The following is a 27,843-nucleotide window of genomic DNA, read 5'->3' as shown; positions in this document are numbered from 1 at the left end:
GTTTGTTATATAATTTACTAATCTGTAATTATACCTAAAAATGAGAAATGAGGAAAAAACTTGCCAACCTGGGTAGAATACATTGTGTGGTCAGTATTCTCTGGATACTGGGATCCTCTTCAAGTGATGAAAGCGTGCACAGCAGCATACGGGAAACCAGACAAATCTAGAACTGTGCTGTCCTGATGAGATTACGTGCTCAAGTGCCACATGCCACAGACTGGCCATCTTTAATCCTCAAAACCATTCTCTGTGAGATGATTGTGCCCATCCAGCAGATCAAAATACTCCCATGAAGCAACGTACCCAAGGCCCACAGCTAAAAAAGAGGAATTTGAACCTAAGTTCCTGGGATTCAAGGCTTTTTATTGCCCATGCAGTTAATGCAGCTGCCTAGACCCCCTCATTATTCTGTTAACATCAAGCTGGAAGCTTTTTTGTGGTACCAGGAGCATCTTGCTGCCCATTCTGAACCAGTCAGTAATTAGCATGGCACACTTAAAAAAAAAAATATATATATATATATATATATATATCTCAACACTGGACTAATATAGTAAACATTTCTATGTTGAATTCTTAGAGAATGGTAAGTAATTACAGTCTCAAAATTCTATTTGAGTTGGACTAGTTTAGATTTCCCTTTCTTCAAGCATCCTCTCCAGGAGAGCTGATCTAGAGAGGATGATGATACACCTTCCTTTACATATAAACATCCTATTTTTTCTATTTGTAGCAACAGGACTAAAAAAGCCAAGTCAAAGAACAACTTGATAATATCCAGTTTAACTTGAACAGGTTTTGTGTGTGTGTATATCTGTCTTGCATAGATCCTATAATCAAGCACAAATCCTCTTACTAGCTATAACTACCTTGTGATCTTTTGACAAGACAGGCAAAAGTGACTAATCTTGTTCCAGATGTCTGGGGCGATGTCAGGTTGTAGTATCACTTCCTTTAGAAGTGTGAAATAAATTATCTTCCCTCCCAGGATTAAAGGAGAATACCTGTAAGCCATTTCACATCACACCCGCCTGGTCCAGTAAGTGCTCTGTAAAATGTTAGCAAGTTAGGATACACTTAGTACCTTTTCTGATCAAGAAGACAATATGGCTGTTTTTCCATTTTAATCCAGATTTGAAAAGGGCTACCTCAACAAGGATGTTAGGGCCTATGGTAATAAGCCATAAGGATATCGAAAACATGATCAGACTGCCATGACTCAATTCCTGCTGTCAGGCCTTGTCCAACAACAGCTCCCCACTCCCTCATGTAGAGACAGGGTCTAGAAGACCTGGCTAGCCTCTGGGGCCAGGATCTACTACTGTCCCTGTTGTTTCCTAGAAAAATTCACTTCAGTTGCCTTTACCAAAGTTCCTCCTCCTATTCCAATCTAGGGTTTGGTTCGGTGTATTTCTCAACTTTAGCTCGAAGCTTACTTTTGAACCTATTCCACCCCCTTGGCTTTAATTCCTACTGTAGAGAAAAGCAATCACAGACCCAGTATTTGCCCACAACCAGACCGGAAACTGAAGCTGTAACATATATATTTCTTCCAGAAGCATTATTTACACGAGTGTCCCATTCATCTGTGAATAACTTAAGTCACATCTTCTCATAGGTCAGCTCATGGCCACACACAGTACAAATCTTCCGATACATGTCCTCCTCTAGGTTTTCCTCTGGTCCATACTCATGCTGATGAGCAACTGTCTCCCTTTTCCACACGCTGCTTCTTATTGCTCGCCGTAATTCTAAGAAAATAAATAAAAGCTGTTTTTCAGTGATGCTATTCAGCTGAAGCCAAATCCACCAAGGTGTAACGTAATTATACCTTTAATTTTATAACAAATCAAAATTGATTCTATAACCTTAGCCAGCTTGGTCTGTGAAATTACTCACTGTTGGAGCCATGTGAAATGGGAGATAGAGAAATGGGGTAAGTGGGTTAGAGGAACAGTAAAACAAAAAATTCAGAAGATGAATAAAAGAGGATTTCAAAAAACGGGATTTGTTCAAGTAGCTAAGAAAAATGATGCCACAGCAGGAAAGGGAGGGTGATCAGTAAGCTGGATAATTCAGGACAAGACCCATTTCAAAGTCCCGTATATTAGGGGCCGCTTCTGTAAGAGGCAGGCCAAGCTTTGCTTGCAAGAGAACTAGAAAGCCAAGAAGTCTGCTGTTATGCTAGGGTTTCATCCCAGAGTAACTGCCTGTGCACCCGACCTGAAGTGCATTCAGTTCCTTATAAAATAGCAATATTTTAGGAGAGGGATTTAAACATTATATAACTTCTAAGTTATAACAGTTTTTCAGTTCTGGTTATAATCATATTGCATTAAGTAAGTCTTTTTAAACAGATATCGCTTCTTTTCCTTTACAAACAAGGGGGAAAAATGAGAATGAATTCTAAAATCCTAGATTAGAACTGGGTATGTGAGTGTGTACTCAAGGTGTTAATTTATAACATATATGGGGCAGACATAAAAATACAGATAATACACATGTTTTGTGCTAGAAAGCAGAAATCCTTGACAAGACATGACAAAAGGACAGGAGCTTGCTTAAAGATTCCTTTTGGCCCAAATCTCAATCTTAACACCAAAATAAGTACAGAGATGAATCAAAAGCCAAGGAGAACAGGAATTCATGAATCCATACCAATAATAAAATGGCAGAAAGGATGCTGCAGATCACTCTGGGGAAAGGATATAACCGCTGTATCCTCTATACTATACTTGTCTTTGCAATCTTCTGGAACTTTAGTTCTTCTATTACATTGTATCCTACACTTTTGTAAAAAAGACGGCTTGTATTCAAAGAAGCCCAATACTATTTAGGAGGTAAACTTACAGGAGAACTAGCTGAGGGAGACCAAACATTTTTATATACTTGATGGAAGGGCAGAAATTGTGACATAGGGTGCTCTTTGTTAACTAGAGGAAAATTCACAAGGAAATATCCAAATAACATGAAGCTTTGATCTTATCTTGTCCTCCTCCATACACTGAAGCAAAGGAACATGGAACTGTGTCCTTCAAACTCTGCTGAGAGAAGCCCGAAAATGGTCATAAATAGAACCACAGGCCCAGAATGTAAAATGTCCATACACTTAGTAGGAACTCCAAAGGGGGCTTTTCTTACCCACCCTTTTGGGAGGAAAAGTGCAGAGTAACAATGAAGAATTCTTTTCCATTTTTTAGAAGATTACCTCTATCAGTACTAAGAGAAAATGGAGTCTAACTTTAAAGAAAAGACTCATCTCCACCTTATTTGTGGAGAGGCATGCAAGTTAGCCCAAAACATTTTATGTATTAGCACCAAATGAGAGTTCTCATCCGGATCAAAGGCAGCATATAGTGCATTCTTTGAAATCCAGTTAAACGGAGCAGCAGTGATGCCCTTGTTTCTACTTCTGTCTCCTTGGACCTAAGAGATCTGTAATAACTTGAATTTGCTGACAATTCTTGCCTTTTACTTTGCCTATATTTATAAATACCTTATACTATTTATACTTAAATTTTTTCTGTAGTAAAACCAGTACTTTCTCAAACTGCTAAGCAGATCACATTTTCAAAGCAGGTAAATGTAATCTCTTACTTTTCCATAAAGAAGTAAGCTTTCTATCAGCTTCTTTGTGGAACAAAATCAGAAGACCAAGAGGAACCAGGTTCCAATTTCTTTTCAACTAAAAAACTTTTAGACTTGCTTTTATTTCTCTCTGTTCTGAGCAAACTGCACGGTAAACTGCTTGTTCCTAATCTCTACAGTGTCTACTCCACTCTCAGCCCTTCGCGGCCTAGTCAGGAGAACTGGAACTTGTTCACCGACCTCTAAAGTAAACCAACGAGAAGAAGCCATAATTAAACAGGGTACCCCACTGACCCCTGCACAGGAAAATACCATAAGACAACAGAGCAATGCTTTTACGACTGAGCGTGCTCAGGTTTTCATATGCAAAGGAAACTGGAAAACACTTAGGTTTGGAGAAACTGGGAAAATATATCCACTCAGAAAAATTTCCTCAAAAAGACATGCTTCATCCCAACAAGAAAGGAAATGAATTTAAGAAACCAGTCTTAAGGGTCCATGAAAAAATTCAGGGCAAATTAAAACTCTTCCAGGAAGAGAAAAAAACATAGTTTTATCTGGTAATTAATAGCAGTTTAATGTAGTGATAAAAAAAGCCAATTACATTTGAGTTTATATTTCTTTAATACCTATAAAAATTATATAAATCTTAAAAGAACTGTTATCTTCATTCTTATAGAAAAAAGTATAAAACAGATCCTATAATCTTCTACTGTTAGTCAAATTACAGGAACTTAGCCCCATTCAGATGACCTCTTGACTAAACTACAGAGATCATATCTCAAGAAAAATTACAGATCGCCCTCCTTTTTGAAGTATTTCATCACTTTGCAGGTCTCAGTTTCTAATGCCTTTATCCATATACTATAGTCGGCACCAAAACACCATCAGGAAGTGACTTCAGGGGCAGCAGAGAGGGAAGAGTGGAGACGATTCAGGTAGCTAGAGTTACCGACAACCCCAGGCTGGTCTGCAACAAGTCTGCAACTCTGCCCGGTAAGAAGCTTCTGTTACTTTCCCCCTCAAGGATCTCCTTGATGCCAGAAGAAGGAAGGGCTGAAGCAAAACCTCAGGTGAACATAGTCTAATGGAAGATTAAAGGACAGGACTGGGACGCCTGAGTGGCGCAGTTGGTTGGACGACTGCCTTCGGCTCAGGGCGTGATCCTGGAGTCCCGGGATCGAGTCCCACATCAGGCTCCCAGCTCCATGGGGAGTCTGCTTCGCTCTCTGACCTTCTCCTCGCTCATTCTCTCTCACTGTCTCTCTCTCTCAAATAAATAAAATAAAATCTTTAAAAAAAAAAATAAAAAAAAAAAATAAAAAAGATTTAAAGATTAAAGGACAGGACTAAACTGAAAAAAGTCTTTCCAAAGCCCCTCAGGTGGTCCTTGCCGGGGTTTCCAGTGACCCGGTACAGCAGTGGCTCACATGGGGAAGACTCTTCAATGAAATGCTTCTAGACGGCACAGTTTGCCACAGGAAATCTAACCAAGCCAGAGAAGTGCGCTTGCCCCCTGACTCAGGAGCTGGCCTCTTAAGTCACTAGACTTTTATATAAAGACATATGTGAGAATGTTTATTATAAGGGTTTTGATAAACGTCGTAAGTATCAACGGTGCTTCCATTTTTTTAAGAAATATTTTTAAAGAGTCTGTGTGTAGAAAAGAACTAGAAAAACAGACATTAAAATGTCACTACTGATGGTCTCTGGGCAGAAGACTACTACAAGTTATTCACAGTTTCCCAGCCTTTCTGCACTGCACACAATCTTGTCATGGAAAGAGGGAAAAAAGATCCTCACAAGAAGAAACAAGGCAGGCTTACAATATTTGTTGCTGTAATATTTAACGCATCTGAGCTACCTTCCAAAACCTCTTCTAAATCCTAAACACATAAGCAAATTTATTTATTATGGCTAAGACACTCATTTTAAATGGATATATATAAACCCAGTAAATACTTAAGATGCCATCCAGACGCACCCCACACGACAGCGGGCCTCTACAACTGCTGTGGGAGAACACGGATGCCTACTGAGCGAGATGCTATCCAGGGACTCGGCGGTCTACACGGAGTGCTCCTGCTGCTCCAACGCCAGCCCCTGCTGCCCGCCATCAGCACTGACCACACTCCCACAGAGGGTTAAGTTTACTTTCTCTTCTGACTGACTCGACCCCCAGCACAGACGCTAGCGCAGTGCCTGGTGACGCTACCAGAGGCATGGCTGGACAGATGGATGACTGCACAGAGGCATACATGGATGGGTGGACAGGTACAGAGAAAGATGGACAAAGGAATGGACAGACAGATGTACTGACAAAGGAATGAATATACCAATGCAGACTTTCGGTTATGAAAGCCTGCTTCCAGTCCCACGTCACTAAGAACTACCAATGTAACAAGTCACTCTACCTTTTATTCACATATAAAAGAAGAACGATTAGACCTGCTGACATAAGAAGACTCCTTCTAGCTACTAAATTAGAGGACTAACACTTAGGCATGATTTTTTCATTTTAAGCAACTGAAAGGTTTGCTGGTGGATATCATTTTTATAACCCAGTTAATCATATTTAAGATTGAACAGATGCCAAATCCTTGACCAAGGATATATCCCTTCTCTACCATTGTTCCTATATAAACACGTAATTCACTGTGAGAGGATTTACATGCTTTTTAGAACTGCAATACTCTGAAGTTTGCACCAAGAGCCTCAAACTTTCAGTTTGAGGGCAAACTTTCAGTCTTATCTTTGGGTGGCTCAGTAGGTTAAGCCGCTGCCTTCGGCTCAGGTCATGATCTCAGGGTCCTGGGATTGAGTCCCGCATCGGGCTCTCTGCTCAGCAGGGAGCCTGCTTCCCTTCCTCTCTCTCTGCCTGCCTCTCTGCCTACTTGTCATCTCTCTCTGTCAAATAAATAAATAAAATCTTTAAAAAAAAAAAAAACATTCCAATCTACTGGTGACAGATCTTTAAACAAGAACTACTTAGTAAAGTCTTTTTGCAAGTCAGTAAAATACAGTCCTTCATGAGATCAATGTAGCCACTTCCTTTTCCTTTTCTTTCTTTTTTTAAGACCTTATTTTTTTAAGTAATCTCTACACCCAATGTGGGGCTCAGACTCACAACCCTAAGAGCAAGAGTCTCACGCTCTGACCAAACCAGCCAGGCACCCCTCCACTTACCTTTTACTTTCTTATCAAACTTCTTCTGTTTCATCTTCTCTCGGTTTTCCTGTCGAGCTTCCTTTGCTTCCTCTAATGCTTCCTGACTACCCCAAACTTCAAGAGACCTCTTCACAATCTACAACACAGAATCCAGATTTAAATAAGCCATGATTCAGAGTTAAGTATTATAAAGTTGTAATGATTAAATCCACGGACACCAAAACATGATCTCACTCAAGGGTGATTTTAGAAGTATTTGAAATTCTGAAGATTTTAAATTGTGCTAAGAAACAACTCTAATAACATCTTTATCTAAGCCTACAGAACCTCAGTAAATGTATCCTGAATTAGATGGTAAGTACAAGAGCTGGGCTCTGACTGTAATTGTTTCTCTGTTGTCACATGAATCCACAGAAGTATCAGTAGCCAGTGGGTCGGATGAGTTTTGTCACACTCACCAAAAAAAACCTGCAGACCAGTAAGCCACAGCCTATGTGAATATGGAGGTCATCTCCAGAAACCTCTCTCCACAGAGAATCAGTCACGACTGCTCTTCTCCTCCTTGGTCCAGTACTGACTTCTGATCTTTAGAATGTTAACTTTTTCTTCTTTTTAACTGTACCTGAAGGACCTAAAGTCTTTATTCTAGCTTAAAAACTTTGCATTCTAGTATCTTTACTCTTTATATTTATTCACATTTAGGAGACTAACAAACACACTAAGAATTATGCTCAGGACCTCTCTCACAATACGTTAAGGGAACAAAAATACCAATCAAGGTAGCCAAACTCAAATTTCCTCCTGACATGATCAAACAATATCCTGGCGTTTCCTAAATTCTCAAACATCACATTCTCCACACTCTTACAGCCCTGAAATGCTGCAGCAACAGCAACCGGCTCACCACAGCTGAGTCACAAAGTGGTTCAGAAGAATTGGACTCTGAATGCAAAGAAGTTTATGAATACTGTAATAAACCTGGTGTAGTTGCATTTCTTATATATGTATGCACAAGCATAATATACAGCAAAAAATAAAAAAGACTATGATAAATCTAATGGCACTATTTTAGTAAGAAGATAAAAGCTTCAAGTGATAACAAGGCATTAGGTTGGCATTTTTTCATTTTTAATGATACATAAAATGGTGATTCTTCTAATTAATGTTGTCTCAGGTTTAATAAAATTCAACAAACGATTGGCTTTACAATGTAGTTTCTTATTTGAAATTTATTTGAAGCTACTAGGATTTTCTAGTATTTTCTAATCAACCTGCTGTAAAGCAGTAACTCTCAATTTTTTTTTTTTATATAATGGCACAGAAGTAGGATGTCTGTACTCTTCTGCAATAAATACGGGAGGCTCTGACCCAAGGCACTCACACTAAGCAGTAACTATCTCCACACACCACTACAAGACCAGGAGTTGAAAAGATCTACTCTGAGACACAGGAGAGTTACAGAGACACTTGACACGGTTCCAGATGAGCATTTTCCCAAGTGGAGTTAGATTTCAGGCATCTGTGAAATTCCTGAAACTTTTTAGGATTTTCAGTGAAGGATGGATGGGTAGGGAAATGGGGCCCAACTTTTACTCCCAACTTAGCTCCCAAATTGTACCAGTAATATTACCTAATGTATTTGCCCCGAAGTACACCAAAAGTCATTACTTAAGACTGTGACCCATATACAGAACAACAGAAGGAAAACAATCTTTTTAACTCTATAAGCAAAACTAAACTAAACTACTAAGTCTACCATTAAAACTTCCCCTGATCGAGGGATTAAAAGGAGTATAATATATCAGAGACCTGTAATTTTAAGTAGAGTTTCATATCACCCCATTGTGAATGATGAGGATTCTTCTTCACAATAAATTTAAGAGCCGGCTCTCTTTTCTCTAAATCACAGTCTTTCAGAAGGTACTCTTGTTTGGCTTCTGTTTTTGTTATGAGCTTATGTTTATCATCAGCATCTCTGAAAACAAATTAAGTCCAGTACTGTATTAGTTATTTTAAATAAACTATGTTTCTAAATAGTCCAACAACCTAGAGGCATGCATGCCAAAACATTATTTTAAAATAGTTTTTCCTGGGGCTCCTGGGTTGCTCAGCGATTAAGCATCTGCCTTCAGCTCTGGTCATGATCCCAGGATTCTGGGATAGAGGCCCGCCCCAGATCAGGCTCCTTGCTTGGCTGGGATCCTGCTTGTCCCTCTCCCTCTAACCCTCTCCCTCAACGTAGGTTCTCTCCCACTTGCTCTGTGTACTCACTCTCTCTTAAATAAATAAATAAATCTTTAAGCGATCAAAAACGGAGGCTCTTACTGCTAGGATAAATGAGGCAGAAAAAGAGAATTCGTGATATAAAAGCCCAAATGATGGAGAATCAAGACGCCGAGAAAAGGAAAGATAAACTACTAGATCACAAGGGGGAGAATTCAAGAGATAAGTGATACCATAAGACAAAACAATATTAGAATAATTGGGATCCCAGAAGAAGAAGAGAGAGAGGGACAGAAGGTATTTTGGAGCAAATTATAGCAGACAATTTCCCTAATTTGGCAAAGGGAACAAGCATCGAAATCCAGGAGGCACAGAGAAACCCCCTCAAAAATCAATAAAAATAGGTCCACACCCTGTCATCTAACAGTAAAACTTACAAGTCTCAGTGACAAAATCCTGAAAGCAGCTCAGGACAAAGGTCTGTAACCTACAACAGTAGAAATATTAGATTGGCAGCACACCTATCCACAGAGACCTAGCAGGCCAGAAAGGACTAGCATGATATATACTCAGAGCATTAAACAAAAAAAATATGCAGCCAAAAATACTATATTGAGCTAGGCTGTCACTGAAAATAGAAGAAGATAAAAAGCTTCCAGGACAAACAAAAATTAGAAGAATCTGCAAACACCAAACCAGCCCTATAGGAAATATTGAAAGGGGTCCTCTAAGCAAAGAGAGAGCCTAAAAGAAACAGACCAGAAAGGAACAGAGACAATATACAGTAATAGTCACCTTACAGGCAATACAATGGCACTAAATTCATATCTTTCAATAGTTACTCTGAATGTAAATGGGCCAAATGCCCCCAATCAAAAGACAAGAGTATCAGAGTGGATTAAAAAAAGACCCAATGATATGATAACATATCAATGATAGGATATCGTATCTATAAGAAACTCATTTTAGACCCAAAGACACCTCCAGATTTAAAGTGAGGGGATGGAAAATAATTTACCATGCTAATGGACATCAAAAGAAAGCTGAGGCGGCATTCCTTATATCAGATAAATTAGATTTTAAGCCAAAGACTATAATAAGAGATAAGGAAGGACACTCTATCATACTTAAAGGGTCTGTCCAACAAGAAGATCTAAAAATTTTAAACATCTATGCCCCTAACATGGGAGCAGCCACTTATATAAACGAATTAATAAAATCAAAGAAACACATCAACAATAATATAGTGATAGTGGGGGACTTTAACACCCCCTCACTGTCCATTTCAGACAGATCATCTAAGCAAAAATCAACAAGGAAATAAAGGCTTTAAATGACACACTGGACCAGATGGACATCACAGATATATTCAGAACATTCCATCCCAAAGCAACAGAACACACATTCTTCTCTAATGCCCATGGAACATTCTCCAGAACAGATCACATCCTGGGTCACAAATCAGGTCTCAACTGGTACCAAAAGATTGGGATAATTTCCTGCATATTTTTAGACCACACTGCTTTGAAACTTGAACTCAATCACAAGAGGAAAGAACTCAAATACATGGAGGCTAAAGAGCATCCTACAAAGAATGAATGGGCCAACCAGGAAATTAAGGAAGAATTTTAAAAATTCATGGAAACAAATGAAAATGAAAACACAACTGTTTAAAATCTTTGGGACACAGCAAAGGTGGTCCTGAGAGGAAAGTATATAGCAGTACAAGCCTTTCTCAAGAAACAAGAAAGGTCTCAAATACACAACCTACTCCTACACTTAAAAGAACTGGAGAAAGAACAGCAAATAAAGCCTAAACCCAGAAGAAAAGAAGTAATAAAGATCAGAGCAGAAACCAATCAAATAGAAACTAAAAGAATAGGAGAACAAATCAAAGAAACTAGGAGCTGGTTCTTTGAAAGAATTAGTAAGACTGATAAACCTCTGGCCAGACTTACCAAAAACAAAAGAAAAAGGACCCAAATTAATAAAATCATGAACGAAAGAGGAGAGATCATAACCGACACCAAAAAAAAATACAAACAATTTTTTTTTAAAGATTTTATTTATTTATTTGTCAGAGAGAGAGCAAGCGAGAGTGAGCACAGGCAGACAGAGTGGCAGGCAGAGTCAGAGGGAGAAGCAGGCTCCCTGCGGAGCAAGGAGCCCAATGTGGGACTCGATCCCATGCCGCTGGGATGATGACCTGAGCTGAAGGCAGCTGCTTAACCAACTGAGCCACCCAGGCGTCCCAAAAATACAAACAATTTTAAGAACATATTATGAGCAACAATACACCAGCAAATTTGACAACCTGGAAGAAATAGATGCATTCCTAGAGACATATAAACTACCAAAACTGAACCAAGAAGAAAGAGAAAACCTAAACAGACCCATAACCAGTAAGGAGAATGAAGCAGTAATCAAAAATCTCCCAACAAGAGCCCAGGGCCAGACGGCTTCCCAGGGGAATTCTACCAAACATTTAAAGAATTAATTCCTATTCTCCTGAAACTGTTCCAAAAATAGAAATGGAAGGAAAACTTCCAAACTCCTTTTATGAGCATTACCTTGACCCTAAAACCAGACAACAACCCCATCAAAAAGGAGAATTACAGACCAATATCCTTGATGAACATGGATACAAAAATTCTCACCAAATACTAGCCAACAGGATCCAACAGTACATTAAAAGGATTATTCACCACGACCAAGTGGGATTTATTCCTGGGTTGCAAGGTTGGCTCAACATCCACAAATCAATGTGATACAATACATTAATAAAAGAAAGAACAAGAAACATATGATACTCTCAATAGATGCTGAAAAAGCATTTGATAAAGTATAGCATCATTTCTTGATCAAAACTCTTCACAGTGTACGGACAGAGGGTAAATACCTCAATATCATCAAAGCCATCTATGAAAAACCCACAGCAAATATTCTCAAAGGGGAAAAACAGCTTTTCCTCTAAGGTCAGGAACATGGCAGGGCTGTCCACTATCACCACTGCTATTCAGCACAGTACTAGAAGTCCCAGCCTCAGCAATCTGACAACAAAAAGAAATAAAAGGCATTCGAATCAGCAAAAAGGAAGTCAAACTTTCACTCTTTGCAGATGATAAGATATTTTATGGGGAAAATCCAAAATACGGCACTCCAAAATGGCTAGAACTCGTACAGGAATTCAGTGAAGTGTCAGGATATAAAATCAATGCACAGAAATCAGTTTTGCTTTTCTATAAACCAACAGCAAGACAGAAGAAAAAGAAATTAAGGAGTCGATCCCATTTACAACTACACCCAAAACCATCTTTTTTTTTTTTTTTTTTTTTTTTTGACAGAGAAAGATCACAAGCAGGCAGAGAGGCAGGCAGAGAGAGAAGGGGAAGCAGGCTTCCAAAACCATAAGATACCTAGGAATAAACCTAACCAAAGAGGCAAAGAATCTGTACTCAGAAAACTACAAAGTACTCATGAAAGAAAAGGTCTATGCTACCTAAAGCAATCTACACATTTAATGCAACCCCTATCAAAATACCATTAATTTTTTTCAAAGAAATGGAACAAATAATCCTAAGATTTATATGGAACCAGGAAAGACCCTGAATAGCCAGAGGGATGTTGAAAAAGAAAAAAAGTTGGCAACATCACAATTCCAGACTTCAAGCTCTATTACAAAGCTGTAATCATCAAGTTGGTATGGTATGGGCACAAAAACAGACACATAGATCAAAGGAACAGAATAGAGAGCCCAGAAATGGACCCTTAACTCTATGGTCAACTAATCTTCAACAAAACACGAAAGAATGTCCAATGGAAAAAAAGACAGTCTCTTCAATAAATGGTGTTGGGAAAAATGGATGGCCACATGCAGAAGAATGAAACTTGACCATTTCCTTATACTACACACAAAAATACTCAAAATGGACCAAAGACCTCAATGTGAGACAGGAATCCATCAAAATCCTTGAGAACACAGGCAGCAACCTTTCGACCTCAGCCACAGCAACTTCTTCCTAGAAACATCGCCAAAAGCAAGGGAAGCAAAAGTGAAAATGAACTATTGTGACTTCATCAAGATCAAAGGCTTTTGTGCAGAAAAGGAAATAGTCAACAAAACCAAAAGACAACTGACAAAATGGTAGAAAATATTTGCAAATGACATACCAGATAAAGGGCTAGTATCCAAAATCTATAAAGAACTTATCAAACTCAACATCCAAAGAACAAATAATTCAATTAAGAAACAGGCAGAAGACATGAACAGACATTTCTGCAAAGAAGACATCCAAATGGCCAACAGATTCATGAAAAAGTGTTCAACATTATTCAGCATCAGGGAAATAAAAATCAAAACCCCACTGAGATACCACCTCACACCAGTCAGAATGGCTAAAATGAACAAGTCAGGAAATGACAGGTGTTGGCATGGATGCAGAGAAAGGGGAAGCCTCCTACACTGTTGGTGGGAATGCAAGCTGGTGCAGCTACTCTGGAAAACAGTATGGAGATTCCTCGAGAAGTTGAAAATAGAGCTACCCTACAATCCAGCAATCGCACTACTGAGTAGTTACCCTAAAGATACAAATGTAGTGATCTGAAGGGGCACGTGCACCCAAATGTTTACAGCAGCAATGTCCATAATAGCCAAACTATGGAAAGAACCTAGATGTCCATCAACAGATAAATGGATAGAGAAGATGTGGTGTGTATATATATATATATTATATATATATAATATATATTATATATATATAATATATATACACAATGGAATACTATGTAGCCATCAAGATAAATGAAATCTTGCCATTTGCAAAGACATCGATGGAACTAGAGGAAGTAGAGCATATTATGCTCAGTGAAACAAGTCAATCAAAGAAAGAAAATTATCATATGATCTCCCTGATACAAGGAATGTGAGAAGCAGGGTGAGGGGGTCGTGAAGTGTAGGGAGGGAAAAAATGAAACAAGATGGGATCAGGAGGTAGACAAACCATAAATGACTCTTTTTTTTTTTTTTTTATTTGACAGAGAAAGATCACAAGCATGCAGAGAGGCAGGCAGAGAGAGAAGGGGAAGCAAGCTCCCTGCTGAGAGCCCGATATGGGGCTCGATCCCAGGATCCTGAGATCATGACCTGAGCTGAAGGCAGAAGCTTAACCCACTGAGCTATCCAGGCACCCCAAAAGAATCTTAATCTCAGGAAACAAACTGAGGGTTCCGGGGGGGTGAGGGGAAGGGGTTAGAGTGGCTGGGTGATGGACACTGGGGACAGTATGTGCCATGGTGAGTGCTGTGAAATGTGTAACTCTGGTGATTCACAGACCTGTACCCCTGAAACAAATAATACGTTATATGTTAGTAAAAAGAAATAAATAAAAATTAAAAATCTAAAAAAAAAGTTTTTTCTTCAACTCTCATGGTCAAGTTAGCAGCATAAAAATTCTAAACATTAAGATACTTTATCTTTTACTAATCTGGAGAAGCTATATTTGATTAGCAGCAGATCCCGGTCATTTAGTAAGAATTTCTTTTCTACTTATTTAAAGTAGCTCTTCGCCACAATGGATTTGAAATTACTAAGAGTATAGAAAATGTAAATGAGAATTAAGACTCAATGGGTAAGAAAACATAAATCAAAGCATAAAGTCAGGGTCAGTGGGATAGAAGGAATTTGAGTATACAAGATCCAACTGGCCCAATACACTTTAGTTTCCAACTGGCTCAGTTGTTTCAAAGCCAAGGTAAAAAATGGAGGCTTAGTCAGTTACACAGTTCTTCTCATTTATTTGTTCTCCATCTACATGCCAGGTATTACTCAAGGTATCAGAAAAATAGCAAAGAAGAAAACAAAGCTTTGTTTTCATGAAGCTCCCATTCCGGTTAGGAGAAGACACCCAATAATCAAACACAATGACAGAGAGAAGTGCTATAAAGAAACACAAAGCAAGGTAAAGGAACAGAAATTCTGATAGACTGGGTAATCAAAGAAGGCCACCAATGAGGGGGCATTTGAGTATGGCCCTTAAAAAGTCAGAGAACATTCTAAACAGCTGGAGAAAGAACATCCTGAGCAGAGAGAACAGCAAGTGCAAAGGCTCTAGGGCAGGAGCGTACTCTGCAACTGGACTCACAGCAACTGAGCTGCTGGGACCAGAAGGCTTAAGGGAGGAGCGGTGGTGAGGAGGGGGCAGGAGATCAAGTCTGAGACAGGTGGAAGCCCTGTAAGCAGTGTAGAGACAGTTCTAGTCTACACAGATTAAAAACCTTTGAAAGGTTCTGACTAAAATGTCTCCGTGGAAGACGACAATAGTACAAAGTGGGGGGCACAGGCCAGTCAGAAGACCACCAGTGCCGTGCTCCAGACCAGGGTTGATGGTGGCCTCAGCAGAAGTTGTGGTGGGTGAGGGGACGAGGGGGTGAAGCAAGGATATGGAATGAACACAGAGCCAAATGGATTTGGAATTAAACACAAGATAAAAAAAGAAACAGCCAGTGAAGCTGGCCTTTACTGAAATGAGGTATAGGTCAGGGAGGGGAGGGGAGACTTAAAAATTGTGAAGAACTTTATGAGAGCTAAATAACTTGGAATTTTAAGCTAAAAGAGGGGACAGATAAATGACATTCTACTAAAATTAAATTTTTTGAAGATACTGAAAGGAAACAGGGTAAAGGGCTGTGTTCCTAATTACTTTAAAGTTTAAAAGAATTTTTCCAGACTACTACACAACTTTCTCTTAACTGATATATCAGGCGCTTCCATCTTCTCATGTAAGTAAGACTGTATGTGGTAATGTAGTTCCCAAAAGCTATCCACCCATACTTTAAAGAGTGACAGCACTGTGGATCTTAACCACTGTGTATCAGTGGGAAAAGAGTTTTAACTTGTAACTCCCAACAGGTGGGAAACCTTTCCAGCCACAGATCTGATCGTGAGACCAGCAACATCTCCCATGCCCTCTTCCCAGGACTCTACCCAGCAACAAGTCAGTGGGGATGCCTCCCGACAGCCACAGTAGGGACTCAGAAAGGGCAGGTCCTCCAGGTAGGTGAGCAGTTGATCTAGGGTAGCAGGTCCAAGGAGGACCGGGGAACAGAGAAGAGGGCTAAGTAAGAATCTCAGATGGGGTCTCTGGTCCCACTGACACACAGTGGTTAAGATCCACAGTACTGTCACTTCTTAAAGTACGGATGGATAGCTTTTGTTAACTAAATTACCACATATAACACAGGACATGCAGGGTAAACAGCAGGGACACAACCATGTGGCATGAGAAGCATTAAACCGGGTTGACAAAGAGGACAGAGCCTAGGAGGAGAAGAAAAGGATGAGAGAAGAATGTGACTTTTCCTCATCTCTTCTCTCCCCTTCACTCCCCTCCTCTCACTGAAGGCCCCAAACCTCTGACCAAGGTGTCCACAAACCCTGGGGTAAGACACAGGGACCCGCAGGGCCTGGGGGAAGAAAAGACTTAGGAACTGGCTACTTAAAGATGGTAAAGACCCACCAGGCCCACAGAAAGGAAGACAGATCTACGGCCAAACCAGGCCATCCCTCCTACGTACAGGGCACATCATCACCACAATAAACAAAGACTTCTTGTACTTCTTTGGCAAAATGGAAACCAGAGAATTTTTAGGAAACAGCTAGAATGAAAATCGTTAATTACTAAGAATATTAAATCCACATGGATCTAATTATTGTTTTGCCCTAAACCTACATGATAACACTGAACTTTAGCAATTGAGAACGTCATCGGAAATTAGTACCTGCAGTTATCACAAGTTGCCAGATCAAAGTGGGTCATAAGGTAAGAATCCATAAATTCTTTACCACACTCTTCACAGATTGCATAATCAAATTCCATAACAGGTCCTAAAGAAAGAAAGGTTAATTCTTTAGGTTTCCTTTTTTGTGACTTAGAACAATATATTTTTCCCATATCTTAAGTTTATCAGCATGTACTCTTTAACGGACATAAATACATTTACATGAAAGACAAAACCATGATTAAATAACCTTATATCTTAAAAAAAAATTTTTAAGAAAAAAAAAAAAACTATCAATTCATCAAGTACGTTTGAACCCAAAACCATGTGTAGGATGCTTATATTCATTCTGTATTGCTGCTGTAGCCTATTACCACAAATCTGGCTAAAATAACACAAATTTATTATCTTACAGATCTGTAGTTTCTAAGTCTGACACAGGTCTCAGTGGACTACAGTTAAGGGCAGGGCTGCATTCCTCCCCAGGAGTTTTAGGGGACAATCTATTACCTGCCATTTTCAGCTTCTAGAGGCTGCCTTTCTTGACTCCTAACTCCCTTCCTCAATCTCCCAAGCCGGCAGTAGCAGCTTCTCACATCACTCTGACTTCCATAACCACATCTCCCCGCGACTCTCTCCTGCTTTTTAAGTACCTGTGATTACACTGGGCCCACCTGGATAATACAGAATAATCTCCCACACATCTCAAGGTCTTTAATCAATCTGCCAAGTCCCTTTTGCTATGTATGGTAATACATCATGGGATCCACAGTGATCCACTAAAATGTGTTAGTGGGAACTGTTACTCAGGTGGTAGACTGAGAGGACAAAGGAGGGGAGAAAAAAAAAAAAGGAAAAGGAGGGCAGTGCCAGAGTAAAAAGGGGAGGGGTCTTACAGACAGGGAGACGGGCACTAACAGACAACATGGAAAGGGCAGTCAAGAGCAAGTCAACACTAGAAGAGACAACACAGAATTCACTTTCAAATGGGAAACTTTGTCCCCCTCCATTCTACTCCATCACCACCAAGAGAGCCAATATCTCAACAATGAGATTGTAAACTTGTGAGTGGAGATTATATTTAGCTATATATCTTCAGCTCCCAGCACAGAAATACTCTCAGTAAAGCTCAATTTTTTTGAGGACTTCAAATACCTAAGGATCTTTATCCTCTAGAACTGGTTCTCTCAGCAAGTCTGCAGTTTTACAAGTATGTCTTTAGGATGATTGCTACTGCCAAGCCCCCTGCTCTAAGAACTGCCACAACTCCCAGTGGAAAGAAGAAGGTAGTCATTATTTGTCCACAGTTGGTTCGACATATTCCTATCATTGCCTTCCCTTACCTACTTTCAACACATCAAGGTCAGTTAATACTACAGCACCCCTTAATTCCACTAATCTCCAAACTCTAACAAAAATACCACTCTTCCTTCTAGAATGTTAGCAGGGCATAGCCACAGACAAAAGTTAAAAATACAGTCAAAGATCTTCAAAAAATTGATTACTAAAATGTGTTAGAAAGGAGAAAAACAGGTCTGACATACCAATTAAGAGACTACTGGAAAGCAGTATTAATCAAAAGCCATAAAATGTGCATTTTCCTAATTTTAAAAAGTCTTTCTGATGGAAAATTTTAAATGTTCATCATGGTGACTTTTCTACTTCTTTACTCCCTTTAAATTTATCACGTGGAAACTGACAGTTTAGTGTAAGCAAGAGCCTACCCTCCCCACCATTCATTCACTCATGTACCGATTAATTATAGATATAGACACACAGATTCCTAATTTTTTTCCAATGGCATTACCACTCAGTAGTGTCCTTAATGAGTTTGGTGCTCAAAGTGTCTCAGATTTGGCCAGCAGGAGTCCTTTCAAGCTGTGCGACACACTTCTATCAGTTTTGAACACTTACATATTTCTGGCATTACAGAATGTTCCAAACTCACCTGGTGGCCATCCTGCCCCAACCCTAGAATCAGCTATTTCTCTGTAGGGCCCTGGTTCCTTTCGGTGGGGGGACAGTATCCGAGTCCAAGATCTGGACACCAGGTATGCTCACTGCCACTGGGTTCTCTTCACTTCAAGGCCCTTTCTGTGGACAGAGCTAAGAAATACATGCACATGTGTGTACATAAATGTGTGAATACATGCACACATCCATATATGTATGCACGCACAAGTACTCATGCGTACACATGTATCTTTCCGAGGTATAACTGACACTGTATTAGTTTCAGATGTCTAACATAATGACTTGATATTTCTATATATTGTAAAATTATCACAATAAGTCTAGTTGACATCTGTCACCATACATAGTTTACAAAATCTTTCTTATGAGAAATTTTAAGATCTACTCTCCTAGCAGCTTTCAAATATGCAGCACAGTAATATTAACTAGTTGCCATGCTCATGACTTATTTCATAACTAGAAGTCCTTCACCACCCCCCTTCCCTTATCATCTTCCTAGTGATCATGGGGAACCTCTATTCTAGATTATAAAAGCATTCGATAGGCTTTGCTTTATAGGCAAATGACCTAAATAATTTAATGGCCCAAATAATTTTAATCTTTCTCAGCTATGCAGAAGCTCTTTAAAAACTAACAAAAAAAAACATGATATAGGGGCACCCAGGTAGCTCAGCCAGTTAAGCGTCTGACTCTTGATCTCATGTCATGATCTCAGGAGTCATTAGACTTCCACAATAGGCTTCATGCTCAGGGTGGGGAGTCTGCTAGACAGTCTCTCTCCCTCTCCCAGGCTAAGTCAGCCCAGAGAATGAGGGCCTTTTCTAATGTGTCTCCCAAAGGGGACACTGTTGATGAAGTAATTGAGAGGACATGATGGCCAGCTGACCTGCAAGGCAGACCTGGGCAATTACACTCCTCATCTCCTACTCTGTTCTTGGAATGCTCATTCTGCCCACCAGTCCCACAGTGGGAGCTGTTGCAAGGACAAATCCTTGACAGAGTAAGGTGTTGCTGAGGCCATCTGCCCTGACTACGGGACTGAACCCACTTAAGCCTCTGTATAAACTGTTAAGATTTGGCAGGTGGATGCAGAGATGTCCTCATCTCGCAGCCACCCAAGACAAGCCTCCTAAGGTCCCTTGATAATTAAAGCTGCCACCTACCAATGTGGAGTGGCCTGACTCCTTCAGTCTTGTGCCCTCTGTGTACATGCCACTGTGCAAACCAACACACACACCTCCTCTAACTTCTACAAACTCACTACCCAAGTTCTATTCACATGCGGCAGCCACACCATCGATGCAGGAGTAAATCTCCGTTAAGCAAGAAGGCACTACAATAGGTTATCAATAAATATTTGTTGCATGACAGGGCACCTGGGTGGCTTAGTCAGTTAAGCGTCTGCCTTCGGCTCAGGTCATAGGTCATGATCCCAGGGACTGAGGCCCACATCATCGGGTTCCCAGCTCAGTGGGAAGCCTGCTTCTTGCTCTGCCCCTCCCTGCTACATGTGTGTACACGGTCTGACAAATAAAATCTTAGGGCACCTGGGTGGCTCAGCTGGTTGAGTGACTGCCTTGGCTCAGGTCATGATCCCGGACTTCCAGGACTGAGTCCCGCATTGGGCTCCCAGCTCCTTGGGGAGTCTGCTTCTCCCTCTGACCTTCTCCTCTCTCATGCTCTCTCTCACTCATTCTCTTTCAAATAAATAAATAAAATCTTTTTAAAAAAAAAAATTGTTGTGTGACTTGTTAAATCAAAGTATAGGCTTTACAGCCCAAAGCTGAGTCCAAACTCTGCAGACAAAGTTACCATGAGTCTTCATATCCATAAAATCATAAGAACTTTAAAGGTCTTTAATTCGATGCCTTCCCTCCTCCTACAGTGCTTCTCTAATATATCCTGGTCAGGTCCTTCCATCTCTGAACCCCTCCACTGTTTTGCTATTTAGAAGCAGCAATTCACATGGTTGGGAAGTTTTTCCATTTCACAGAGTCACCACGAGATTCACATGAAATATGTGCCAACACTCTAAGTGCAAACTGCTAAATATACGCATGGTACTGGGCTGAAATCTCCCTCCCTGTATTGTAGCTATCACCCACTGTTCCAAGTTCTGCCCTCCAAAGCAAATCACAGGGAGTATAATTGCTCTTCCACACGGAAGCACTTACACTTGCAGGCGGTTACAAGAGTCCTCTAAGTTAAACCTAATCAGTTCTGACAACTGTTCCTCACATGTCAGTTTGAAGACCTCCATTTTGATCACCCTATTTTGGACACTATACACTTGTCAATATCCCCCTTAAATATGGAACCCAAACTGAACAAATACTTTAATCCTTCAAGTCTCAGCTTCTGAAGATAGTGTAATAGGACAGGACTCTTCCCTACCTTGATGAACATGTAACATTTCTGTTGCCACAGCTAAAACTAAACTAGGTTTTTTGAGCTTCCCCAAGGATAGAGTTACAGATATCTATATATCCCATTTTTCCTCCAAACAGTAAAAGAATGTCCTAAATTTTATCTCTTGGTAGAACGTTCAAGCCCCTCATTTTGGCCTATTAAGACAATGGAGTATATCAGAAGTCATTATATGGGCTGTCCCTATTTTAAAATAACAGAGAGCATCAACCATAAGTCCACAAACCACAAGTTAAACTAATTATTGCCAAACAGCTTGAATTTTTAATATACCAGCAAAACTGCCAAACTCTATACCTCTCACAAAGCTGACCTGCTCACTGACAACAGGAATGGCACTAACATCAATTTACAAAGAATTGTGCATGTTACTCCAAATGACCAATCTAGATCCCTATTTTCTGAAAATACACTTTACCTGGTTGATGGACAACTTTTCCAGTTGTACGTTGCTCTTCTTCTTCCTCTTCCAGAATGAAGCCTCCTCCTGTGTCAATGATCCTTGGGGCTGCTTTTACATTAGCCACACCTATGAAAAGTAAGTAAAAGTGGTCAATGATTTAACCAGGTAAGCCCATATGTTCCCTTGTGCATAAGCAGATGATTTAAATTTAATATATATCAAATAAGACTAAGATGTCCACTGTTAGCACTTCTATTCAACATTATACTGAAGGGCCCAACTACTGCAAGATGGTAAGAAAACACAACAGGCATAAAGGTTGGAAAGGAGTAAAGCCATCTTTATCCACAGATGATAGGATTAAGTACATAGACTATCCATAAGAATCTACAAAATAACATCGAGAAAAAGAGGTGTAAAATCTCTACAGTGCAACCGCCACTAAGAGATATCAAAGACCTAAATATAAATGGAGAAACAGACCACACGCAGACTGGAAGCCTCAATATTCTATTTGGTGCTAAGATTTTTATCTGCAGTACTTCTATTTCAGCTACAGTACAATTTCCATTTTTTGTCTGAGCTAGGACATAGGCCATGGAAAAGACAGAGAAGAACTTGCTTAGAATGTGGTACTCAGGGCCTGAGGAAACAGCAAGCTAGAGCAGCACAGAGAAATGGGCTTTGTCTTGGCATGACTGAGCATCGTTCAGTATCCTGCTCAAGTCAAGGTCTTGACAGCTCCAGCTGGTCCAAGCTCCTGAAGCACACCCATGTCACAGCACAGTCCCTTGTCTGAGAACTCTTGCCAGAAAACTCACAGCACATACATTCTACCTTGCTTTCCATGATCAGAAGTTTAATACCTCTGTATGTTCTTTTTCGTACCCTTTTTCCCCAACCATTTAGCACAGATCTACAAACCTTTATGAAATCATGAATATGAAATAATACAAATGAACAACTTTTGTCCTGACTCTATAACATCTCAAGTTGAGAAAGGAATAAGAAAACTAGAAAACAGAACCATTAAAAGTGGCTGGAATTTGCAGATTCAGGATGAGTACCAAGACAGGCTGCCAGCCCCAGTTTCTTGTCATTCTTCCTTTCTTCTGGCTGAGGAAAAAGGGGTAGTAGAGGACAGCTCCAAACTGTGCTCAACGATGCAAACACTATGGGATATAGCTTTAGGAACACATGTACTTCACATTACAGAGGCAGTCCTGAAGACCTGCATGTCATCTCAACTATTTTAAGTACCCTAGAGAAGATTATTACGGGACTACAGTGGAAAATTATGACAGAAACGTACATACATAAAAGACACGCAGTCAAGGGCTGCCCTAAGAAAGGGGGAAGATAAAAATTAAGACAGAAGTAACAGTCTTTCTTCCTAAAAGTGAGACAGTGCCTGGCACAGAAGCAGCAGTTGGTGAAAAGGGAAGGCCATGAACCAGTAACAGAACTCAATTCTAGTCCTGATTAGCTTATACACTTGCCGCTAAGAACCTGAGCAGATCCTTTTCCTTTCCTGGTCTTCAATTACCACCTCAGTAAAACACCAGTACCAAATGCTGCCCTAATCATTTTCCAAGTTAACAGTGAGAATCAAGTTAGTCAACTTCAAACATGTGAAACACAACAGGTGCCACACTTAAGAGCCTCATGAAGGCAGCAGCTCCTGCCTATTTGCCTCTCTCGGTGCCCGGCACGTAGCGAGCGGAACCAGAAAATGCACTCAATCGCCCTTTGTTGAGTGGATGAATTCGGGAGCGGTGCAAGAGGGCTGCGGAAACGGGTCCCAAGCCTAAAAGCTTTACACAAGGACTGCCCCGGGACCGCTGGACGCGCAGCTGGGAAGGGAAAGCTAAGGCGCCGACCAACACTGGCTGGCAGCTCCCGACGGTGAGGGCGGCTGCATCCCCCAAGCGTAAGAGGAGAGCTGGGCCACCCGAGTGCACTGAGGAAAGACCCGGCTCCAGCGCGGAACCACTAGTGGTCATAGCCCGCTCTGAAAGAGCCCACGGAGCAGATTCCCGGGATTGCGGGAGAACAGGTGCGCAGACGCGCGGGCAGCCGACGGGGCAGCCGACGCTCCACCCGGAACGCGGCACCCGGCCCGCCAGAGGGAAGGGGCAGGCGCCGCCAGGGCCCAAACCTCCGGTAGCCGCCGCCGCCGTCGCCGGATAGGGCCGGGCCGCCAGCCGGGCCTGGCGCAGCATCAGCGCCCGCTGCCGCTTCCGCTCGATGCTCGCCCGCACCGAGGCAGGCAGCTCCGCCGGCGGTTCCGAGGCCGCCGGCTCCCGCGAAGCGTCCCCGGCAGCCGCCATCGCCAAGCTCCCCGAAGGGCCGAAGCTTCAGCCCCGCGCCTGCGCATTGGCACCCCGTCTCGACGACGCCTGCACCGCCTCCGCTTGGACTCCACAGTACAGCCCGGGAGGAGAGCGCCTGCGCAATTTGAGGACGTCGGGGCGGAAGGGAGGGCGTGGCGGAGTTTGCGCAGGCGTGGGGGCCGGGGATACCTGCTGGAATGTAGTCTAGAAGAGGCGGGGCTGAGGTCAATTTTCAGGACCTGGTCATCTTTAAAATAATAGTCTTGCTTAGAGGTTCAAAATACGGGCTTTGGAGTCAGATCTGGGTTAAGTTCTAGCTCTGACATTTACCATTGGTTGCTGGAACAAGTTATGTAACCTCAGTTAGGTTTCTTCGGTAGGAAAAAAACGAGGATAATTACCGAACCACTTCCTGGGTTGCTAGAAAGATGGGCTGTAAAGGTTTTCAGCACAATGCCTGGCATATAGGAAGCTTCCAAAAAATAATAGCAGGTAGTAGCGGTAGTAGTGCCTGTCAAAAAAAGATCAATGGATGATTCATCTGACTACTTCGAAAGTATGTCCTAGGGGCCAGAGCCTTAGATTTGAAATGGGAAACCCTGGGTTCAAACTCTAGCCTGCTTTGTAACATCAACCAAATGTAGCACCCGGTATCAAAGCTGGTGTGCATGAACTTGGCTATATTTTCCATGAAATATTCCTTAAGTGTGGATGAGAAGCCACCAGGTAGACAGTGGGTTTGTATTTGGGCCAAATCCTGACTTCCCAAAGGTGTCGTAAATGGAGCATTTTGCAAGAAACATTGCTTGCTTTTCCAAGAATGTATGCCTTTTCTTTTTTAATTACAAATGAAGTTTAATTAACCAGGAAACTGGAAACATTGTTTTAATTACTACGTATACCATTTAGGTCTAGTTTTCAGAACAGTCTGGCACACTGAGGTTTCATATTTGTTTCCTTGGTTAAAATTTGAGTAGCACAATCTAGTGGTTCTAATCTATTGATTATATATATATATATATATGCATATATATATATATTTTTTTAAGCTGGAGAACATTATAAAAAGCAGATAAATGCTCAGATCTTCTGGTTGAACTGGAGACAGAGACCTCAAGTAATCCCTGTTCCCTTTCTCCTCAGATCCCCTTCTCTTCCTAACCATTGACCTTGTCCAGGTGACAAAATCTCAAATTCCATATAACACCAAAAGCACAAACAACAAAAGAAAAAAAGATAAATTAGACTTCATCAAAATTGAAAGCTTTTGTACATCAAAGAACAACATTAAGAAAATAAAAAAGGTAACTCACGGAATAGTAGAAAATATTTGCAAATCATGTATTGGAGAAGGGCCTAGTATCCAGAATACATAAAGAAATTTTACAACTCAATAAAAAAAAGGCAACCCGGTTTTTAAATAAGCAAAGGACTTAAAGAGACATTCTTCTAAAGACTATATACAAATGGCCAACAGGCACGTGAAAAGATATTCATCACTGCTCATTAAGGAAATACAGGTCAAAAGCAGAGTGACATAACACTTCACCACCACTAGGATGACTAGAATTAAGGAGGGGGGGTAAATAACACAATAACAAGTGTTGGCAAGAATGTGGAGAAATTGGAGCCCTCAAACATGACTGGTAAGAATATAAAATGTTGCTATGGAAAACAGTTTGGCTACTCAAAAAGTTACACATAAAATTACCACATGAGTCACCAGTTCAACTCATTCTGTTTTATATAATGTTCTCCAGCTTAAATAAATACTCTCTCTCAGTAGAGGAGAACCAATAAGTTGTGCTGCTTGAACTTTAACATTGAACACTGGTGTGAAAACTCTGCCCCAGCAATTCCACATAGCCCAAAAAATTGAAAACAGGTGTTCCAACAAAAACTTGCATACGAGGGTTCACAGCAGTGCTACTCACAGTAACCGAAAGGTTAGAATTACCCAAATATCCATCAAATGATGAATGGATAAATGAAATGGGATATGCACATACAGAGTAATATTATTCAGCCAAAAAAGCAAGAGTACTGCTACATGCGGCAACATGGATGAACCTTGGAGACATTAGCATTCCTTTTTTATGAAACATTCAGAATAAGCAAAGTCATAGGGACAGAAAGCAGATTAATGGTTGCAAGAGGCTTGGGGGGGGCTGGGGAGTGACTACTTAATAAGTATGAGGTTTCCTTTTGGGGTCATGAAATGTTCTGGAGCTAGATAGTGGTGACAGTTGTACAACACTGTGAATGCATTACATGTTACTAACGGTAAACTCTATTTTATAATAAATTTTAAAAGCAACTCAAATTCTGATGGTCCCAGCCAGGTGATGGAAGTTAATGAACCTAGCCAGGTGTGAGACTCAGAGGAGTCTCGAAGTCGGAGGCTCAAAGTCCCTCTTAAAGGGGGCAGCTACCCCCCAGCTCCCACGGATAGTTGCCAAGGCAGAATTTGGGCCCATTTTTGCCAGACTAGCCAATGCATCAGGAAAGTAACTGCTTCTCAAACTTTCATGCACTCGGTGATCTTGTTAAAACACAGATTGTGAATCGGTAGGTCTATGGTGGAACCTTCAGCAAGCTCCCTGGTGGGGCTGCCATTCCACCAACCACACTTTGAAAGGTGAGGGTCCAGCACAGAAGTTCTCAAACCTGAATACACATTGGAAACACCTGGGCAGTTTAACACTGATACTTCAGCACTACCCCCAGAAATTCTGACTTCATTGGTCAGAGGACTATAACTCTAATGGGCAGCAAACTTCGAAAGCCGACACCCTAGACGACCCTCTAGACTTTCCACAGCTCTAAGGACCTCTGAGACTATGCAGTATTTCCGGAGAACAAGATAACAGTTTTGAGAATAATTATCCCCTAGTACCTTCTCCCCAACAAAGCCTTCCAAACCTGAAGGATGTGGACCATACCTAGTTCAGATGCGGTACACGTATTTTGTGACTCTTGACAACCTGTTGGATTTTTTTTTGACCAGTAACTCCTTCTTCTTTGGCATCCTGACTGTTGTTAGCAAGTTTCATGGAAATTGGGTCTGAGTTGCTAGCTGATACCTCAACCCGCTAAAATGAAACTCCTCCTTTAGAGAAAGGAAGAGTGCATGCCCTGATCTGTACATCTCAGTCACAGAATCTGAGCAGCATGAGTCATCTTGGTGGGGGCATGAAAGGAGAAGGGGCAAGGAGAATAGACCAGCGGATGTGTTCTTGCCTCTCCCCACTCACGGTCTATGGAAAAACTTGTGACTACCTCTCTCCTCCTGCTTTGTACCTCTCCTCTCCCAAACCAACCATGATCCTGGCTGAAAGAGGGGTAATTAACAAGGAACAGAAAGAATTGAAAGCGTTAACCGGAGCCTGAAGAAGAACAGGCAGGCAAGAATGGAAGTCAGGAAGGGGAAGGAGAAACTTGGCAGCGTTTCCTGACGGGGCCTCCTCGCTTAGAGCATTACTGGAGTTATTCATGCCTGAGATGACAGGATGTGAACGTATTTGTCTTTATGATCGAGCAAATAGTACATGTGTGTGGCTTTCTTTTTAATTTTTCCCCTGATTCCCCAGGGCTTTACCCCTTAATGTGGCCACTTTGAACATGGTTGGCATAAATTCACAGTAGAAGAACATCTGTGGCGAAGAGCACACCAAGGCAGGGAACTGGGACAGGGGTGCAGCAGCACAGAAATTAGCCCAATCCTCCTGGCTCAAGCTATCTTGATTCAGTGATTAAGGAAATGTAGTCTCTTTTGGTTATGACTGACCCTCCTGGAGAAACTTCTATTTCAACCTCCCTAAACCAAAAGATCAAGGGTTTGAGGCAAAACCATCATACTGAAACCTTGATTAATAAAATGTGTGTTCAAAGAGATTTAGAAAACATCTTAGAGGTTCACAAGAATTTTTCCAGAAACAGTAAGAAGTG

The 27,843-nt window shown here is 41.0% G+C and overlaps 1 protein-coding gene across 1 annotated transcript; it reads right to left on the bottom strand.

Moving 5' to 3' along the window:
* Positions 1-1,530: 1,530 nt before the first annotated feature.
* On the bottom strand, positions 1,531-23,907 carry XPA (XPA, DNA damage recognition and repair factor). Its single transcript, XM_044265295.1, has 6 exons — positions 23,721-23,907; positions 21,578-21,688; positions 16,759-16,864; positions 8,569-8,734; positions 6,778-6,895; positions 1,531-1,754 (listed from the first exon to the last, which is right to left on the bottom strand). The coding sequence occupies exons 1-6, from the start codon at positions 23,890-23,892 to the stop codon at positions 1,606-1,608; spliced, it is 822 nt and encodes a 273-aa protein (XP_044121230.1). The 5' UTR covers positions 23,893-23,907; the 3' UTR covers positions 1,531-1,605.
* Positions 23,908-27,843: the final 3,936 nt, after the last annotated feature.

This window comes from Neovison vison, chromosome 9, assembly GCF_020171115.1.
Source record: "Neovison vison isolate M4711 chromosome 9, ASM_NN_V1, whole genome shotgun sequence".
Taxonomy (NCBI): domain Eukaryota; kingdom Metazoa; phylum Chordata; class Mammalia; order Carnivora; family Mustelidae; genus Neogale; species Neogale vison.
The sequence above is the reverse complement of the archived record's forward strand: the minus strand, read 5'-3'. Positions and strand labels throughout refer to the sequence as shown.

What these genes read in the sequence shown, in the direction of transcription:
- XPA (XM_044265295.1), bottom strand. Translation starts at nt 23,892, where the DNA reads ATGGCGGCTGCCGGGGACGCTTCGCGGGAGCCGGCGGCCTCGGAACCG. An exon ending in GGCGGCGGCGGCTACCGGAG is followed by an intron (nt 21,689 to 23,720) that starts GTTTGGGCCCTG and finishes TACTTTTCATAG; the next exon opens with GTGTGGCTAATGTAAAAGCA. An exon ending in GTTTGATAAGAAAGTAAAAG is followed by an intron (nt 1,755 to 6,777) that starts GTAAGTGGAGGG and finishes TTATTTTCTTAG; the next exon opens with AATTACGGCGAGCAATAAGA.